The sequence below is a fragment of the Nothoprocta perdicaria genome, unplaced genomic scaffold (genome assembly GCF_003342845.1).
Source record: "Nothoprocta perdicaria isolate Ctin4 unplaced genomic scaffold, notPer1 scaffold_79, whole genome shotgun sequence".
NCBI lineage: Eukaryota > Metazoa > Chordata > Aves > Tinamiformes > Tinamidae > Nothoprocta > Nothoprocta perdicaria.
Genome location: NW_020456076.1, coordinates 147,848 through 168,860, shown reverse-complemented (window position 1 = coordinate 168,860; position 21,013 = coordinate 147,848). Strand labels below are relative to the sequence as shown.

General features: G+C 34.6%; 1 protein-coding gene across 1 annotated transcript in view; it reads right to left on the bottom strand.

The window, feature by feature from the left end:
• GRM8 (glutamate metabotropic receptor 8) overlaps positions 1–21,013 on the bottom strand; it is a gene marked incomplete at its 5' end in the record, with an annotated part of 260,308 nt that overhangs the window by 106,365 nt on the left and 132,930 nt on the right. The window contains one exon of the mRNA XM_026051665.1: positions 17,778–17,978. Within this exon, the coding sequence (XP_025907450.1) occupies positions 17,778–17,978 (201 nt within the window). The remainder of the gene's footprint in view (positions 1–17,777; positions 17,979–21,013) is intronic.

The window sequence follows — 21,013 nt, the reverse complement described above, 5'->3', positions numbered from 1 at the left end:
GAATAAATTGTGCCATTGCAAAACAGGCAGTGATTGGCAGTTCTTTCTTAGTTACAGCATTAGATTTAGCACTTCTGTTAATCTGAAATTCATTATCATGTCTCCAGACAGCATTAGCTAAATCCAGTTTGCCAACAGGCAGCATCAGGTCTGAAATTAGTGCTTTAGAAAACTCTGTTTACTGCCTGCCCTATTCTGGAAAAAAAAAAAAAAAAACTATTGAGAACAATTTTCTTGTGTATTGTTTGTCTGGATTCTGAGCACAATCTCTTGGTATTCTCAAGGGGCATTTATTGGCACATAAAAGCTAAAAACAGTTTTGTGCCTGAATCACTTAGCTCCAAGTAAATCTCTTATTTCTCTTAGATTCTTAATTTTTCTTTCTATATTACACGGATTTATTTTTGTGTTGCACTTTCATGATCAATGGTTATTCTAACCATTGAAATCTATGTCAATGACAGAGAAAAAATGCAAAGAAAAAGGAAAAAATACAACTGAGAAAATGGCTATCAGAAATTGAACTGTAAAATGAGTAAGGAACAGACTGAAAAGTGGATCAAACAGGTTGTGCTGAAAGTTAGGTACTGGTGAGTACCTGTGCAATTCTTCACAATCTGCCCTGGCAAATGTTAGAGTTTTCATCAATGATTAGGCCCTGGTTGAGAGTGTGCTAAAGAAATATATTGACAGCTTGAATATATCAGTAATATGGAAAAAGATCAGAACATGAAATAGGAAAACTTGGGTAACTTTAGAGATTGAGGTAATAGAAATTAGATCATATTTAATATTATAATTTGATGCACTTACAGGCATCAGCAACTTTGCTTCCTTATATATCCATTTTTCCGACATTTATTTTGCAGAATTTCTCTAAAAACAGAGCAGTAAATCTGGATGTGGTTCTTCTCACCTCCCTAAATAGACCATTGGACTAGCTCATGAAGTACAATCTCTTATTAAACTTTCATATTTGTCTCTTCTAAATCCACCCTTCAGCTTTTTGTCGACATTTGCATTCTTTTCTCTTTCTCAATCACATTTCAATCACATTTCTTAGAATATATTGCATTTTCTTAATTAATAGTTGGTCCTTTATACTGACACATGCCATAGTGTTGGATCATGTGAATGTTACAGGACAATGAATTATATAAGTCATTTTATCACCACATTTCTTTAACCACAGTTGTCAAGATCCCCCTCTTTCTTAGCAGAGTGATGACAACTGATATCTAAGAAACAGCAGTATCTGACTGGCCTGCCAATAGACTAGAATTAAAAAGTATGCTTCTAGTACAGCTCATTCTTTATTTTTGCCCAATTAACTTTTCTGCTTTATATGAGTTCCAAATAATAAATCATTTTTAAATATAATAATATTATTGTTGTGTTCCAGGTACATTGCTTTTTGTTTGTTTGTTTGTTTTTGTTTTGTTTAACGGTCAGTTCCACAACCTTGTCAAATAGTCACTTACTATTTGAATTAGACATCTGACTGTTGTATAGATATTCAATATGCTAAATTCTGCATTTACATGTTCTACCCACCACCTTTTTCCAATTGGTCTCAGTAGGCTCTTTGAGACTTTATTTTGAGGCTCTTTATTTTTTTTCCTTAGCTTCTTTCTTATTGACAATTCTTCCCCTCCTTTCTCCTATTCCACTGCCAGCTTTGCAACCTGCAGGTTTTTCATTTTCAAAGGTGTTATCATTATTGGTGTAATTTAAAATCTGTCTTGGCAACATACTTCCTAACTTCACTCCTCAAGCTCATATTTTACCCTGAAGACCAGAGTAGCACTGAAGTCATTTCACCTCAGAAATCTGCGGCACAGACATCTAAATCTGCTCAAGTTTTCTAGATTTCTTGTATTTTCAAAGGCAAAACTACATCAGGATCTTCAGGGAGATTTCACTTCAGCCCTGTTTTGTTGATTAGGAGGCCCTTTCAGTTTATATCACACTACAATCATGCCCACCACTTCCTCATGCCCACCCCCTGACTGTGGGTCATCACCTCCCTCCCCTGACATAACTTGAAGTCTTCCTTACCACAAGGGAGGAGAATCTTTTCCAAAGTTTTCCAGTGAAGTAGGTATTCCTCCTCCTGGTGTCAGAAGGCACTATTCAGCCTTCCTATCATAGCAGTTTCCTTTTTCTGATCCAAGCCGCAATTCTGACTGCCTGTCCACTACAGTTGGAGGTTTGGGCTACTGAAGCCCAAGTTTCAGAGAAGATCCTGTCATTCTCTTTCACATCTCCCCTGATGCCATGCCACTGACCTCCTGAGCTCTTCTACACGGTGATACAGATTCTCCACAGTCACACACCTTTAGCAGGCAAAAAGACCACAAGCCTCAGCAGGAGGCTGCAGGCTCAGGCTGCAGAGCTGCATCCACCTTCTGAAAATCTGTCTGGCTTGAAGAGCCTGATGTTGCGGGGCCAGATGCTACAGTAGCTGCTGGGAACTGTGCCCTTTGGCAAATCCTTACGATATTTAATGATGTGTGTCCTGGTCTGACCTGTGATAGTGCACTATCTGTGCAAACTATCTGTGCAAACTTCTGTGCAAACTACTTCATCTGTTGGCTCAGTTCTGAGTTGGCCTCTACCTAAAACTGGCTAAAATGATGCTTGGCCCCCTCCCTAGTCAAGGACTGATGGAAAATAAGGCCTCAGTGCACTCCAACTGGAGGCAGCCCACAGAGCTCGTTAGCAGCTGCTGCAGCCTGCTCTAGCTTCCCCAATGATGTACAGTAAAGTCCTCACAAGATCCAGAAGTCTAAATGTCTAAAGTCAAATGAGCTGATTTTCATTCCTATGCTATTTGACTTTATGAATAGCTAAAATATCTATGTTCTTATATTATTCAATTTTTACGATTTCCCTGTCTTTGAGTTTTCCTAGTTGTGTGACATACACAATAGGGTGAACAGAACATCATAGGGTCTGATCATAGGGTTCTGTTCATAGGGTGAGCAGATCACCATAGTTTTGCTTTCACAATGCTAGGAAAAGCTGTATATTTTATAGCTTATAACACCATATGTCTGTATTGTTTGCTATTTCTCACAGGAAGAAAAATGAAATACCACTATAAATAGACTTTGTGTCTAATCCATCACCAATAGATTCAAGTTCAACAAGTTCAATACTTGTAATATGTCAATTCACTGAAGTTATAAGTTTTTTTTTTTGTTTTTTTTTTTTTTTTTTTTTTTTTTTTTTGCCTAACCTTATTACTTTTCATTTCCTGGCAACAAATCATACGATTCAGCACAAGCTTATGACCCTGTTCTATGGAAGTCATTTTCATTTGTTCTCACCCTTAGTGCTTTGCCCACAGTTTTTTATTATTGTCAGGTTTCATTATCCATCTACATTACACAACACAAAACCCCTCTTGCTACATATCTGTCTAGCAATTCATATCAAGGTCTGTTTTCATTTCTATTAAATGCTGCATTACAAATCATTAGCAAGTCAGGACCATGAAGACAAAAGATTTACATTTTGAAAAATATTCTGCTGTTGAATTGAATGTTATTGATTCTGGCAGAGGGACCTCTGAGTGAGGACAAAGAAGCAATTGCAGCATTTGCAGCATATGAAGAATAATAGATGTGTATTCCAAGTTAACAAAATATTTAAAGGGAAAGTTTTAAAAAAAACAGAAACAGAACTGTATTCCTTCTTCATATATAAGTCTCAGTAAAAGATCTGAAAGTCTTCTTGTAATCTCTGAAGACACTGAGACCCATGAGAATTATTACCTTTCTTGAATATCTCCCATTTAATCCCCATTAATATGTGTATATTTGCATGGTCGGCATCAGCATATTGCCCAAGGACTTAAAAATAGGCAAATCACACTCACCAGACAGGAAGACATTTTTATAGGAAAGGTCCACAAGAAGGGACAATAATTCCTATGTTCACATTGGTGACCAAGACCGGGCTGAATTTAGTCACCCAAACAGCCGAGTGACACTCAAGTGACATTACGGATTTGCACTCCAAAGTATCTGAAGGAAGAGCATCTACATTCCCAAATCATCCCAACTATTGAGGAGTCACATAGATGCTATTTTGCCTCCACTGCCTCTCAAACACAAGGAGGAAAGGGACTTACAGATGGCCAAAGACCCTTATCCAAGTTGTCTTCTAGGACAGAGCTCAAAAGAAATGCTGTCATAAACCTATAAAGATCATGACTGCTGGGGAAGCCGCTTGATTTGGCACTATCTCTCGGTGAGGGATGGCTGAAGACTGTCAATACTGGAGGCTAAGAGATTTCAGTGCAGGGACAAATTTCCCTGAGTTTTTTTTGCTCGGGGACAAGAGACAGGAAAATAGTTTCTTGTAATCGTTGTGATCAACATCCTTACCAGGAATGTTAATTAATTGCTGGTTTTCAATTTTGATCAAACTGATAAGAACACTACTTCCAGGTACAGCTTTAGAGTCTGCTGATATTCTGATTCCTCAGGAAATAAATTTTAGCTTAATTCAGAACAAAATCAAATAATAAAACTACAGACAGCAAAGACAGCAAAAACTAAAACTAAAATTAAAGACAGTAAAAAAAGAGAAATATCATTTAAATCAAAAGTCCTGTTTTTTTTTTTTTTTTTTTGTCACATGGCACAGTGTCATGAGGGAAAATAAGAAAGACTCCTATACATCCTGTTGCATGACATGTTATACACTCAGATAAGAATTACAGCCTGGCCATGGTGCTCATGTGGTGCATATTTGTGGGGCCACCACATTTTAATGGGCCAGTGAAGTAAAAATAAATTGTCACCACTTCTTCATGAATGAAAAACAGTCAGTATTTCTCAAGAGGCACTGGTGTTATCCAGGGTTTGACTATAAATAGAGACAATGCATATTATCAGCTGATATTTAGACACTCCAATCACCCATGAATATAGGACACACAAAATCTAAAGGACCCAAGTAGAAGATGATTTTCTCAGATATCTTTTGCTGCTTTCCTTCTCTCCCTTCTTCACCCTGCTAATTGTTAGAGGCTAAAACCTCTCCTCTCCATGGAACTGACAGCTATTCAAATGAGATAAGTTATCATAGATCACATCTGGAATTGTATATTCATGTCTTTATTTTACTGACTGGGTGGGCTGAGATAACACAATCAGTTACACCTCGTAGGTACCATGCAGTAAATCATTTAACCACAGTAATGAACACATATACACTCATACGCCCAACGCCTCTGCTATGCACCTTGGTGTAAGCATTAAAAATTTAAATGCATAAATAACAATAGGGACTGTTGGTGTATATTGCAGATGGATATATATGTTGAGGATAGCTGGCAGAAGGCCTATATCTCTCCTCTAACTCCTACCTGTTGCAAAAGATGTAGCTTAGCAGACATGACAATTCAGTCTCTGGTGCTTGTGGACATATTAAACGTATCAGCTGAAAAGCCTGAGTAATCTAAAAATGCCTAGAAATAATGAATAGTTGTCCACAAACCTGCTAAACAGAGAATCAAACAAAAAAATAAATAAAATAAAATTTACAAGTGTGCTTTGGGTCAACAATGCAGTCATATCCAGGAATCATCAAGCTGCCAGAGAAACAACAGAGAAACTGGAAAAATCTTTAAAAGCTCAAATTACTTATAGAGTAAATAAAGAATAATCTGAACAATATGTCATAACTGCAAAAAACTTCTTATTCAAAGTTCAAAAACTTCTTATTGAAGTTTTGGAGCATCTACCTGAATACGTCTGTCTCTCTATTTTATAAATTTCTCTCATTCATAGCACAAGACTCAGGACATCTCCCTTATTACAATAAGAACAAAAACATGAGCATTATATGCTCAGGTAAGCAAAAAATAAAGACTAAAATCTTTGTTCATGAACAATGTCCCTTGTTGAAAAAGGAAAAGTGAAAGTGTAAAAGAGAGGAAAAATTATCAGTGTCTAAACTGTGTTTGCTCCATGTATAAAGGAAGATCAATACAACAATTTGTAACTATCAAGAACTGAAGCTTTCAAATGCCAGCTGACTTAGTAGAAACCTTCCCACAGTGGCTGTATGTCAATATAAGGATAATTTCCAAACATCTTTCATTGTTTTTCTCTATCATGATAAGTAGTGGACTCTAATATCTTGAGGCCTTGTCTTCTCATCTCTTGGAAGTTGAAAGAACCAGAGAAGAGACTCTCTCAAATAACCATTTCAGGTCTGCGGAGTCTGGATGGTTCTGAGGACTTTGACTGCCCTGTAGTTGTATATCATGCAAATGGATGACTTGAGCTTCTACACAGCATTGTCACTTCCCTTTCAGTTTCAAAATAATTACCCCTAAAAAGTGGGACACAACTTCCATAAATGACCATGTAATAAGTTGTGATCTGATGCCATTCGGGGAAATATTTATGAAATAAATATGGCAATATGGCATATGGATGGCAAAGTAACAATGCCAATACATTTTTGTCTCTTGACTCTGGATCAAGCTGTGCTGGAGCTAAGCCAAGGTAGTCCTAGAGTGGCTGCATGGCCAAACAAGAAAATCAAATTTGGATCCAGCTGAGGTTTACAGTGAGCAATAATATGTCTTCAGTAAGTGTAACTGTTTGCTTAGCCTTATGGTAGACAGAAAGCGATGCGCTGTTGAAGTCTCCAAGTTGCAAATCCATAAGCTAAAATATACACAACCAAGGATTTTCAGTTATCTAGAGAATTTATGAGTATGCGTATGGCAAAACCTTGAAAGAAATGAAATTCTTAAAAGGCAGCAGGGTACAAGGAATGGGTGATATATAGCAGTTCCCTCTCTGCTGAATCTGTACAGAATCTCCAAATTCATACGCCACAAGCAAATACTGAGTCCATCACTTTCATACTGAAAAACATATAGCTCCCAGAGTAATATATATTTAGTGAACATCAAGGACTGTCTTATACTATGCTGTTCGTCACTTCCTGCAAATAAACATGTGTGACAGAGAGTACATCTGTAAACTGAGGATGTTCTGGAGCCTGCAGACAGGTCAGACCACTCTCAAATTAATTATGAACTGCCTTCCTTTACAGAGTAGATGTAATTGTATGGTAGCATATTAGTAACAACTATACTACACCTACTATCTAGGTGAACAGGGATAAATTATACCCATAATAAAGATAAACCCTGCTCATTATTTACATTACATCCTATCTGTGTGAATGGCAATTGACCTTGATTTTGCTTTAGCAAATTTTGATATAAATTTGAACAAGTTAGATTAGATTTATATTTTAAAGTATTCTAGTCTACTAAAATAAATAGCAAAATTTTTATTGGCTATAAAGCAATTGGAACTTCATAAACTCTTCTGTTGATAAATATTCTGCATTTTTTTTTCTGGTTAGCTGAAAGGTATTTTATTATTATCATTGTGTAATGAATAGGTTACATTTGTTAAACATTTTTGAAGAAATATTTCCACAAATATAATGAAATCACTTCATTTCAGAACACGAAAAAAAAAGGTTGACCTCTTCTAGAAAAATAATTGAATATTCATAATTCTCAGTTCTTTCAAGTTGTCTCAGTGTTTTGTACTGTTCCAGGCACTGTGAATATCTGAATAATAATTATCTGAATAATAATTATTTACTAAGAAAAAGGGACATGAGCAGATCAGATTTTCTATTTGTTCAGAGATAATTCCAATAATATATGCTTTTAGCAACTTTAAAGGTTTCTTTTATATAAACTAAAACACATAGGAAAAGTTTCAATGAGTCATGTAAATAACATGTGCCGATGGCTGCAACACTAGCAACAGAGACATGGCAAAACTCTTACCTGAAAAACTGTGCAGAACAGTGTTTTTTTTATAAGAATGGACTTAAATGGTCATTCGCTTCTGTAAAAAGTCTTTTAATCAGGATATTATCTAACCAAGCTGTATTTCATACATTGAGAGGGTGTTATAAGAACCTTGAAAGATGTTCATTTCCTGATATCATGGCATCTCACTTTTTATTGCTCACTGCAACTGAATTTGCTCACTGAAAATAAAGTGAGATAATCAATCATCATTATTATATGGAAACTTTTTCTTTTTACCTAAATTTTCTCCTTTACATGAAAGTGTTTATAATCTAGTAATAGTGCCTTTCATCTAAACAAGTTCGTGGTTTTTTTGTTGTTGTTGTTGTTGTTGTTTTTTCCTGGACAGTGTAAAAGATATAATTTAAAAACCTTGCTAGCTCCCTTAACCCTTCAAAGATATTACTGATATGTTTCTTAAACCACTTAAAGAGTAAATTGGAATTCAGATGCTTCAAAAGTGAAAATTTTGCTCTGAATGAAAGACAAAATTAAACTATACTTTGATGATAGGTTGTTTTCTTCTTTGCATGTGTTGAAAGATAAATGCACTGCAATAAATGCACAAATTCAACCTTGTATATTAAATATTTCTAATTGTCTTCTAGAATATCTAGGGACATAAACTTCTTCCCATTACATAGAAGGATTGTATCATGCCCTATTACTCCCAAGACAAACTCCTAAAATTTCAACAAATCAACATCAAAGTTAATCATACGGGTTACAAGTATCAACCATTGTATGGAGAGTCAAAGAAGGAGTCTATCTGGAAATTTTGATATACGGTAATTAAAAACATATTCAAAATTTTGTCTATTCCATTAATCTCACCTTTACAAAAATATGTCAACTTCTAGTGAATAAAATTGCGTTCAAGTAGAATACCCATCAAGCTGATCATCTGTTATTGAATCTGTAAGTACTACATTTTCAGAACCATCTAAAAGTGTAGGTTTCTATGACTGAGATTAAAGAGTTTGAGCTTCCAAGAATAATGAATCATAAAGAGTATTCTGTCTCTCCTATATTCAAATTACTTTTGATTGAATGATATGCAATTGTAAAGTTATAAAATGTAAAATTATATAACCTAGAAAAGTTATTTAATTTCTAAGGTGAAAATCTCTCTAATACTTCATCACCTGGATCATGTGCTATTCACAGAAGCTACAGAATTGCAAGTAAAATCTTTACTATGAATTCTTTTCCTTTTAAATATCAGTTGCTCAGTTTTGATGAGGAATAGCAGAATAATTGAGAGAGTCAGACTCTCTATTTACAATAGAAAGCCTGAGGAATTTGTACATCTAAACCATTTTATTTCAGGCTTAGAAAGAAAAGCTTTCGCTAAAACTATGGGAAGCAACATTTTGGGTCTAAGTTGTTCAGTGTTAGACACAACCTGCAGTGTGGCCAAAATGATTGGATACCTTAGTCCTCAGGAATAGCAGCAAATGCTTCCTGTGCTTGAGTAAATTAAAGCAGCTTCTAAAATAAACCATCTCCCACATATTTTATATTTCATACTATTAGAAATGCTTTACCCAGCCTTTGAGGAAATCTCTCTGACTCACAGCTTCTCACAGCAAAGTATACAGAAGTATGAGCTGCTATGGTGCCTAAATGCTAATGGACAGGCTCTCTCCCTGGTAACCTTCAGAGGTATCAGCCTTTCCATACAAGCTGTATGAAGAACTCAGATACTTACTTTTAGACTTTTACTAGCTATTGAAAATAAGCAAAATATCTGTCTGCCTGTGAGGTATGAACTGAACACCATCACTTCCCTCTTGGGTAACTTTTATACTTTGGTAGGATTCTCCTCATTTGTATTTGCTTAAGATCATATCTGGTAACAAGGTCTAATGTGTCTAATTTGCTGGGGAATCCAGTATTGCTTTACTCAGGTGTCTGTTGGTAATCCTACACCTCCCTAAAGCAGCAAAACTAAATAACACTGTCTGATTATATAGGTAATATCTGTTAATTACAAATGTACTCTCTTCCCAGTGGAATTGCTGCCTGACAGAATTAAGTCTATCTGATTTCTTTGTTGTTCTGTTTAATATTGAAAGATAGCTATTCTGCACTTCACATGAGAATCTAAGATCTATCAAGGTAATTTTACTGACAGAAATCTCCATGAAGAATGGATGTATTTTTCAGTTAGCAACTTATCAGCTATCACTAGTTACATCATTTTTACATGAATGAATTATAAATGAAGGTTATTTATATTATAAAATATTCCCTATAAAATTCTCATTGTTTTCTTCCATTGCTGTTTTCTCTAAAGTCTTTATTCTATTTCATAAGGATGTTTCAAAACAATGAAAAAGAGTCATATTATTCCATTTTAGAGGTATTGGAGGAAAAAAATACCCTTATGTTTGGCCTGCTTGCTTACAAACTATTGTCTTACCAAATACACCGTAAAACAATATGTGGAAGGATTAATTACTTGTATAGTCATTCTTATTTGTTTTGATGTATTTAAGAGCTTTTCAATTTAAACACTTAAGTTTAAGCTTTCTAGCAGTCTTTCTCTTCATAAAATGTGTACAGGTCATATACTTGGTAATAAAGATAAAAAGCATTTCTGCCTAATACCATGCATGCAGAACTGTAACTGTGTCATTTCTCACACTAATTTAAAAAGCAGCAGAAAAAAAAATACATATTATGGAGACAATTTCTTTGTACTTAGATATCTTTTCACTTGGAGCAGAAATGGTTAGTTTTCATTGCTCTTTCACTAACTTTAGCTTGAGTTTTCCATGTAATTGTGTGAGAAAACTGTTCTGCAATATTTCTGTATACCCTATTAGGATTTATAACTCAGTTTTTACCTTAATAAGGGTGATTTTTATCACTTTTTATCACTTTTTATCACCTTACTGCATATAAATTACTATAATACTTTATGAACTAGACTTTGTTCTGGCAAATAGAGATCTGAATTCAATCACATGTCACATGATGAACTTTGCATGTGCTGCGTATATATTCCTCAGTTAATCACTGCTTCAGGTCTGTATATAAGAAAGAAAAAAACTATAATTCAGAAGTATCTGTAGGTTAATTTCACACTTATTTTCATAATCTCTGATTTAAATTACATGGATTCGTGAAGTACCTGGGAATCAGAGGGCTTCCAAACTTTGCCTGCTACATGAGCTTACATTATAAACATACATTACTTAAACTCATAAACAGTGATTCAGACCAGTGAGCAATTTTAGTTACTTGTACAGCAAGTTGGATTAATTCCATTAAAATAATTAATATGCCAAAGCAGAATTAATTTGAAATTATCCCCTGTTCATCTCCAATAAGACATTAAGAGACGTGACTCCTGCTTTTTGAGTTTAGCATAAGGATGTTGGTTTTCAGGGTTTGGGTCATCAGCATTCTTTATTACAGACTGTCTGACACAGACAGTGTGTCATGACCCAGACATGGGTCTGTGAATGCAAGAGTCAAAATCAGACACCTCCAAAAACATGAATATAAAAACATGAAAAGAAAGAATTATTTTAAATTCTGAGATTTTCTGTGTTCATTTTTACAGTAGTTTAAGCTCTTGATACCTTTTCAAATATTCTTGTGTTAATACCATAACATTCAAAATAATTATCATTTAATGTGATAAACAGCAGAAGAAATGTCACAGATCTTAACAAATCTGTATCAGAAATGCCAGTTCTACTGCCACTTCTGCAGGTGATGATAGCTGCCGTTTTGTTTGTTCGTTTTGTTTGTTTGTTTGTTTGTTTGTTGGAGAAAGCAAACACGGCGAACCCTAGTAGCAAGTGGTCAGAGTTCAGTATTTCATAGTTCATTTTCTATTTTGTTTTTCTCTATTTGCTTTTCTTATTTGCTGTTATTTCTTTGTACAAAGTTATTTTTTAACCCTATCAGAATATTAGGCTACAATTTGCATCATAAGATGTTAAGTGTTTCTGACAGTACAAATCACTAAATGATGGACTGTCAGTAAAAATTCACAACTTTCATAACTTTAAAAAACACAGATGGTGTCAACTTAAACTAATTCAAAAGATTTTTTTTCTCTAGTGGTAGCTATAGATTTGAGAGTAGCAACAAAAAAAACGCAGCTGGGAGCATATCTTCCATACATTTTAAGTGTGACATTTAGTTCTATTGTGCTTAATGCCTTAAAAATGTCAAAACATGTCAATCTCAAAACAGAGCGATTTTAAAGCTTCTGTGTTAATGATAAATAATGGTTTGAGAATGCAAATTTTGTACTCAGTAGAAGAATAGAGAAGTGTCAGGTTTTGCTGAGAAAATGTTTAAAACAGTGTCTGAGGTGAATATTAAGTCAAGAGAGTTTTGAGATTCACTCAAAATGTCTTAGCAAATTCAAAGGATAACAATGTCAGGTCGAACTCTATAATTCTACAAAAATTACTTTTTGAAGGAATAAAAACTTCACATAAGAAAATCCACCTGCCTCCCCTTGCTTTTTTTAACGTTCTCCATAGATGCTCATTTCTGGGAAAAAAAATGCAATGAAAAACAATTATTAAAGACACTAATTCCATATAGAGTGTTAGCTCCTTGTTTTAAGCTTATCTACCAGTTTCTGGTCTTTTGTCCCTATTCTGTAGTAACTTTCTTACTTTTGCATGCTTGTCATTTAAATAGGGCTGATACTTGCTGCATGCATGCTTTTGTGTCTATGTATATGCAACCAAAATTATTTTTTTCTCAAAAGCATTTATTCAGTTATTATATTCAACATCTAAAAGAATAAGAGTTGTTTATTGATTCACTCCAATTGTGAAATTAGTGCCAGAAGAATAGGATAAGGATAGCACGTAGTCATTTAACAAATAGAAAATATGTGTGATCAACTTTTGCTTTGTTTCATTTTTAGTGAGGACTATAAAATCATAGAATCATTGAGGCTGGAAGTGACTTCTGGAATTCACCTAGTCCAGCCTCATGCTCAAGTAGGGTCAACTGGAGCAGTTTGCCCTGGGACTATGTCCATGATAAAGAATGGCAACTTCACTGCCTTCCTGGGCAAAGTGTTATTGTAGCTCTATCACAAAAGTGAAGCTGTTGCTTTACTTTACTTTGTCACAGATAAGACCAGAGAAAAAGTTGCAAACCAAGAGTCAGAATATATTTCATGAGTCTCCTTTTCAGTTAGAAAGGGGAATAATGTTCCAATGACATCTAGCAGCAGCCGATAATGTTTATCTAGACACTGCCAGCAGAGTTGAGGCTTCCATCTATTCTGTTCCCTTCTTTCTTCTCCCAGCTCTCTTTGAAGGATGTCAGAACAGAAATTTCTCTGTTCCTCCACATGATGAGTAGCCCATCAAAGCAAATAAGATATCTGTTTGCATGTATGAGAAAATCCAGGTTTCTGGATTCTGACCATGTCTTAAAGATTATGTGAAAGACTTGGAGTGTCTGTAAATATATTCTCTTAAAGTGTTTGACATTTTCTAGATATGTGTATCTGCAATTGTTACATTGTGTTTATGTGCATATGCATATATATGAATATGTCTTTGCACAAAACAATCAGCTACTCTATATGCCATACTAGATGTAAATCTATCTAGATGTAAAGAAAGAGAGACTTGCTTCTCTGGTAAATATTTTATGTACAATCTGAGAAGTAGTCACCGGTAGGTCTGGTATTCAGACATAAATTCTCATCTTTACTTTTGTAGTGGGACAACTGCAGAAGAGGACTCTGATCAAGACATTCCCACCATGTTCTAAGCCTTCTAAAGCGCTGCATCTTTGAAACATTCTCAGGCAACATGAAAGTATGTTTAAGTACCATTTCTACAATCATCAGCACTAAAATGATCAGCACTTGTGTTGAGTTCAGCAGAGAACTTTACATGAAACACTCAGCATGACCCAGGATAAAGGTGTTTAGAAAATCTTTCCTTGTTTTAGAGGCAGAATAATGAAGTCATATCAAGAGAGAATATTGGAGAAATACAATGCAAGATGAAATTATATCATGAAGCAATTGCATAAATGTGCTCATTATCATTTGTAAATCTAGTTAATAGGAAAAGTATTTGTTTTCAATAATTTCAAATCTTAAACATCAATTTCACGTATATATCTCATTTTGTTTGACTATAATAACTGTCAGGGAAACATTTTCAAATGTGGCACCTATTAAAAAAAGAGAATAAACTGACAACATATCTACTATTTTATGAGGAAAAACAAAATGATATTAGAGAAATATAAATAGGAAGCTTCTGAAAGTTTTAAATATGCTTCCATCAAATAGCTGGAAATGACTGGTTATGGTTTACCAGTGCCTACAAAGAACACAGAGGACTCAATATGCTTAATCTCAATACATTGGCTTGGAAATGTCAATCTATATTTTCATGTTGTTCAGAAACTCTCAATTTCCATGTCTAGAACGTGGGATTGTTGTGTACCTCTGCCAGAACATACACAGGAATCTACATATCAAAATGTTCCTTCCCCTGTGGAACAGAAAATAATGATTAAACTGTTAACTGTAAATGAAAATAAATTGTTTTCCATACACAATCACTAACTATTCTAAGAAAAATACAATAATAAAGCAGAAAACTATACTAGGCAATAACCCAAATCTCACATACAAATAAATTTATTCATTCTTATTATAAATGTAAAAGTACTTCTAGTGCTATCCTCTTCAAAATCATGCTGAACTGTGAGATATTCTGCATTTAATTTAGAATTGGTAGAAATATATCTAAGCAGAAAAAAATGTCTTAGCAATTATATCAGTACAGAGTGTGTTGATGGTTGTGATCACTCTTCAGTCATGAGAGTGTCACAGAATATTAGGGAGATGAATCCTCCAGGGTAGCAAATCTTCTTCAAATAAAAGTAGAGTAAACAAAAGTAAGCCCATGCAAAAGTGATTACTTGTAATCAAAGTAAAAAAGAAATACGTATATGTATATGTACAAATATGTACATTTTGTTCCCCATACAAATCCTCTCCATATAATGAAAAGGTGTCCTTCATAAAACAGATCATACTTTGTGAACTGAATGTGTCAGCGTATAAATAGTAGTTGCATTGATTGAATACTATGTTGGTTAAGAGAGATATATAGAATCAGGAAATGTGAGAAGTTGGCTCAATTTCTTTAAGGATCTGATAAAATATCCTTTACTAGTACTAGTACATTTATTATTACTAGAAATTGTCATTGTCTTGTGGAACAGAGATTTAATCCTGCCAGCTGTCTCATGAAGAAAAATACCTGTGCATCTCTGGATGCAGGAAGAGTGCCATAGCAGCCCTCACAGCTTCTAAAGTTTTGAATATTTATAAAATTGACCAATATTTTTGACATAATAAAAATATACATCAAAATCTGTGGGAAAAAAAAAAAAAGGTAAGTAAAATTCAAGCAGAGATATCCTCTTTCATGGGTTTAAATCAAAAATTTGAACATCGCTCATCCTTTCTTTCCTTCCTTCAAACTTTCTACCATATATTGGAACAAGAAAGGCAAGTCAGAATTTGCCACTAGCAATCTCTTCCTAAATAGCACTCTGGCAAAATGACACAGACAAACTGGAGTGAGTCCAGCAAAGCATCAGAAAGACGATTAAGGACTTTGAGTATATGACACAGGAACTGGGACTGTTCAGCCTTGAAAAGGCTCAGAGGGATCTTATCATTGTGCATAAATATCTGGTGTGTTAAGGAAGTAAAGAAGATGGAAACAGACTTTCTTCACTGATGCCCAGTGAAAGGACATGATGCAACGAACACAAATTGAAACACAGAAAAATCTATTTAAACACAGTAGAGCTTTTTTCCTTTTTTTTTTTTTTAGTGTAAAAATGGCCATACATTGGAATAGATTGCTCAGAAAGACTGTTAGAGTAATTTCCATCCTTGAAGATATTCAAAACCCAGCTGCACATAGCCTTGAAAAACCTGCTAAAGTTAACCTTGCTCTAAGCAGGAGGTTATAGGAGACATTGTTAAGAGGTGCCATCCAGTCTCAACTACTACATCATTCTGCGACATAGAAAAACCCTACCCTCAATGGTAGTACAGCAGAGTTTTTGATTTTGTATTTTTTCATGTATCAAATCACTTTCACTACACTACAGTAATAATGGCCTGTGTGAAAAATAACACATAACATCACTGTCAGCTCTCAGGACATGAGATCTTTTTCCCACCTCTGAAAATCAAGATAGACACAACTATAGTGCTGTCCTGAGGAACAAAAGTTTGAGATCAGTGAGAAAGGTACATCGTTAAATACTGCCCCAGCTGATGTCTGTTCTTTTAATTTATTAAGAAATGTTGTTCTTTTAATTTATTTTTACTCTCTTTTAATAAAACACTAGTTTAAAAATAGATAAATTTTCATCAGTGCCCAGATTCCTTTCTCCTTCTTTCACTTCCCCTTATTTGCTGCAATAGTTATAGTCAACCAGAGAATTTGCAACAGGTATTGATGAAATACAACAATCTGTAGGAAGAGAAAGGTTTCATATAAAATATGCAGCTTGTCTTTTTATGCTGAACTTTCATGTCAACCAAATGAAAACAGATCACTGTCTTTACGCTTCAACAACACAGACTCAGAAGAATATCTACAGGAAATTTAGGTAATTATCATCGGAAACCTTAGAATATGCTGCCTACCTTTGTCATCGCAACAACATTTTTCGTTTGCCGAGCACATATTTTGCTCCAGATTTGCTTTAAAATGACTAAAGAATAATTTAAACTCATTCTCTCTTTATATTCCTGGAGACAGGGATTCCCTTTTCATGAAAATTTCATAGGAAGAAAAAAGGTTTAGAAGAGAAAAAACCCTGCAATCTACAGCCAACATTTATATCAACCAAATGGCCTGGTATATTACCTAAAGCAAAAAAAGCTTCCACTTGGAAGCTAAATTCAAAATGACCTTGTGCTTTTTTTTCCAGAAAGGTTGGCAGCTGAGGTCACTGGAGTGAACTGTGATAGACAGTCCTTCTCTCTGTATAGTTAGGAGGCATGTCTGGCACATGAATTACTGCCAAGTAGAGAACAAAAAAATATAGAAAAGAACACTTTCATTTCCTTGTGAAATAATGGCAAATGAGATCTACAACAATTATGACTTTCATGAAATATGGCAAAATTTTCAGCAACTTTATTTCACCATCAAGTATGTTCTAGCCTTTTCAATTTAATGTTCATAAATTAAGCCTGTTCTTTTATTGGTCTCTGCTGTTAACAACAGTAACCACATTTCCCCAGCAGGCAGATCCCAGCTGCACTTAATATTGTGCAGTGTAGTTTAAAAAATATATATATTGTACTTGTGTTAAAGATGACTAAATCACTGAATGAAATAACAATGAAATGGAAAAGAACCTGGAACTGCAAGTGAGTGTTTTAACAGAGATTTAAATAGGAAAGCTGAAAGCAAACTCCACACTATTCACTTTTCTAGGGAAATTGTTAACAGTAATTTCAGAAGAAGGCAATTTTCACAAGGCTATTTTTTTCAATTCATTCTCCAAGGAACACACGAGCAACCTCTGTCAAAAGACTCTAATCTGTCAGTAGGACTGCATGAGTCCTCAACTTGTTTCTACAATAGCAGTTTTTCACTGGAATGTTTTGATTGACAGATTCTTATTTTTTACATCTGCCTCTTTTGGGAGCAGCTTAATGTTAAGATGAAAAATACACTCGGGGTTTCAAAGCAGGTGGAAAAACTCACACTTTGATTAAAAGAGAACTGCTTCTAATCCTGTGTTTTCCACTGTGCCTGAAAGTGTTCTAAATATAGAAGAAAAAAACATCTCAACTCTTCTGAAATGCTTAAAGAAGGAGAAAAGGAGGAAAACATTACATGTAACTTACCATTAAAGTTTACTGCTCGAATGTAACTAAGTAGCTCTTTACCATCAATTGTGCTCATCCGTGGGCACAGACCAATATATCCAGGACAGAAATCTTTATGCATGTTGTGTAGTGCGTATGCCATGGAATATACAGCATCAATTACAAACTGAACTTTTCCTTCTTGCTCATAGGCTGAATCTCTTGCAATTCTTTCTAAACCTAAGGAAGAAAAAGAAAAACAGTCAGTTATCTTCTGTGCATGTGCATTCGTATATGTGTCTGCGTGAAAATTAATAACAGAACATAAATGACTATAGTCAGACTGGTGAGTAAAATTAGGACTCAGTTATCCATCAACTAAATAAACAAGACAAGTGAAAATAAGGCCATCTGGTTTTACCTCTAATCATTGTACACTGTGCCAGGTATATAAACAGTGCATTGAGTTCTGGGTTGGAAAGAAGGATAGAACACTTAATCAAAAGAAAAAGTAGTATGTATACATATGTATTTCTAAAATCTTTCTTTCCAGTTTACTGATATTCATTGAACAGGTGGTTATTGTTTTTTATATGACATTTTTACATGACCCTGCCAGTCTGATTTAGATTAACTTTGCGGCTACCTCAATTTTTATCTACATAAATTGTTTGATAAGGATTATTTAAACATGTCAGGGAAAGAAGCTGAACATTTGCCAGGTGATGTCACTGTCTGTTTCCATAATGAACGGTGCTTATTCTGAGATCTTTTTTCCTGTATTTATTGATGAATTATTATTTTTATAATTTATATGGAAAAACATATAATATCTCCTTTTCCCTATAGGGACAATTTCTCTGAGGAAGGAATACAGAGCAAATCAAAACATTATGAAATTTTTATTCTGGTGAAATTACCAACCTTAATCTTTGGAGACAACTATTACTCTCAGAGTTGATGGTATTAAGTGGGAAAGCTAAAAAATAATAGGAAAGAAAAATATATTTTTACGTAGACTACTAACATAATATCCTATGTCTTTTACACTTTATAGGAATTCTGGCATTGATTTCAGAGAGTCAGAATTTTAATTTAGAAGGAGAATGAAGGCTCTGAAACTACAGATGTGAGGTCTGCCCAGTGAAGTCTAGAGTCAAGCTCAGTTACATTGAGTCTCTTGGCTCAATGAACACAAGATTTAATACCTAGAATACCAATTCTTTCAGTTTGAAAATATTCCATTCCAGTTGTTTCAGACTATTTATAAATGATCCAAAAATGTATGCCTCATTTCTTCAATATTTTATGTTCTAATCTATCATATTATATTTTTCTCTTAATTCTAAGCACAGTATTATCTGTTTAATATATATATTTTGTTGTGTTTAAGTTTTAAAATGTCCACTGATGATATCTCATCTTTCTTCACGCAAAATATGCAAGCAAAAGTGAAGAAATGCCAAAACTAATAGCAGCTCTACTCACAAATCTTTTTTCTCTTTGCCTACTGCACTCTACCACTGTCTCATATTACGAAACTAACTTGTAACTTCTAAGAACTGAGCAAATTTGTAATCTGATAAACAGCCGTATTTTGTGCTTTAAACATCCCTGAGCAGTGTGAATGACACATAGTGCTGAAAAAATCATCACATACTTTTATTTTTCCTCAAGGTTTGGTAATAAACCTCACTACTGTCAAAAAAGATACCAGACCTTCAGAGAGGAAATCATACAATACGTTTTTGTGACTGATTCCAAGTAATTTGAAAGACACTTTTCAAGACATGCTATTTATGATTGGCAAAACAGTAGTAAATAGCATGAGGCGCATACCAACCAGAAAAACTTCTTGCACATGCTGAAGCTAACACAATTAGTTAAAATGCACTGCTTAGACATAATGGAGGATAAATAGGATGCAGATGAATTGGATTGCAACTTTATTAAATTATTTCATTTGAGAATTACTTTCCAACAGTAAATCCCAGGTAGAGCTTAGGAGCCCTACCTTGACTGTTCCTGCCTTGTTAAGGACTGCCAAACAGAATAGGGTTTACAGAGCTGCTACAGGAACATAGGATTTAATGACCTGTAGGTACTCCGAAGAGATTCCTCATCCTCTGAACGGGACAGTCAGGACAAGAGCAGCTTGAAGGAGACATGCCTCTTTTTTATCACCAAGCCAAATATAATTCCTCTCACACACCAGACAGATGTATGTGTATGTCTAAAGGTAAGGGATAGTGAGAAGACATGAGGAATCCCTTTCTATAATGAATACTAAATTAAGAAACACTGAAAATTGCAATCCTTCATGCATATACTTTGTGCTATGTGCAGGAGCTTAGTAGAATAAGGAGTAAGAGCAGAGATAGGGCTCCTACTATCTTGCAGGAGCTTGTGGCTGTGAGATAGTTGGTGCTGATGCTCTTCCACTTCCTAAAACAAGAGCAATCAACTATACCATTGCAGGTATATGCCTTCATCCCTTCTATCCATTTCTTTTCCCTCTTTGCCATTGTAACCCCTGAACTGCAATAATAATTACACCTCCTGCTCAGAATGGTGGAGATTGTCTAAGGCAATTACATAAGTGGTATGGTGAGATGCAGATTAAGAGGATAAATGAAGGTGTCTGGGGTACAAGTCTGTAGGTGAAGAAGAGCAGATGACTTTGTCAATTTCTCCCACAAAGAACTGTGAATCAAGAGATTTCAGGGAATCTATTCCAGAAATAGAACAAAAAAAAAAAAAAAAATCCTTCACAAAAATAAATTAGAATGTATTTTAATTAAAAGGTTATACTTAATATGAGAGCTCCTTGAAGACCAAAGGTTAGAGTTAAGCACTTTGTCTACAACAGATGGCTAGAGTTCCAGATTGGAACAGTATTCTGACAATATGGGTTTTGCACTCTGGACATTTTGTGCTTTGGGAGACAGAACTATGGTTCCAGTTTGGTGTAATGGAGCTATTTTCTAGACTAGAGCAAATGAATCCACTCTGAAACCTAACAATCATTTTTCCACTCTTTTTATTGGAGTCATATTGATTTCTTCCATTGTAGTTTCTTATTTAGAAAATCTTATTCTTTATTAATTGTGTTCTTTATTACCAGTCATTTACTGTCTTACCTCTGACAGATTGGAACATAATTGCCCAAATAACCTTTTCTGTTCATTTCAAATGTTTCATGAGTTTAAATCTTCCACCACTTCTTTGTATTCTGATACTTCAGAGCTTATCAAAAATCTAAGTTAATAACTCAG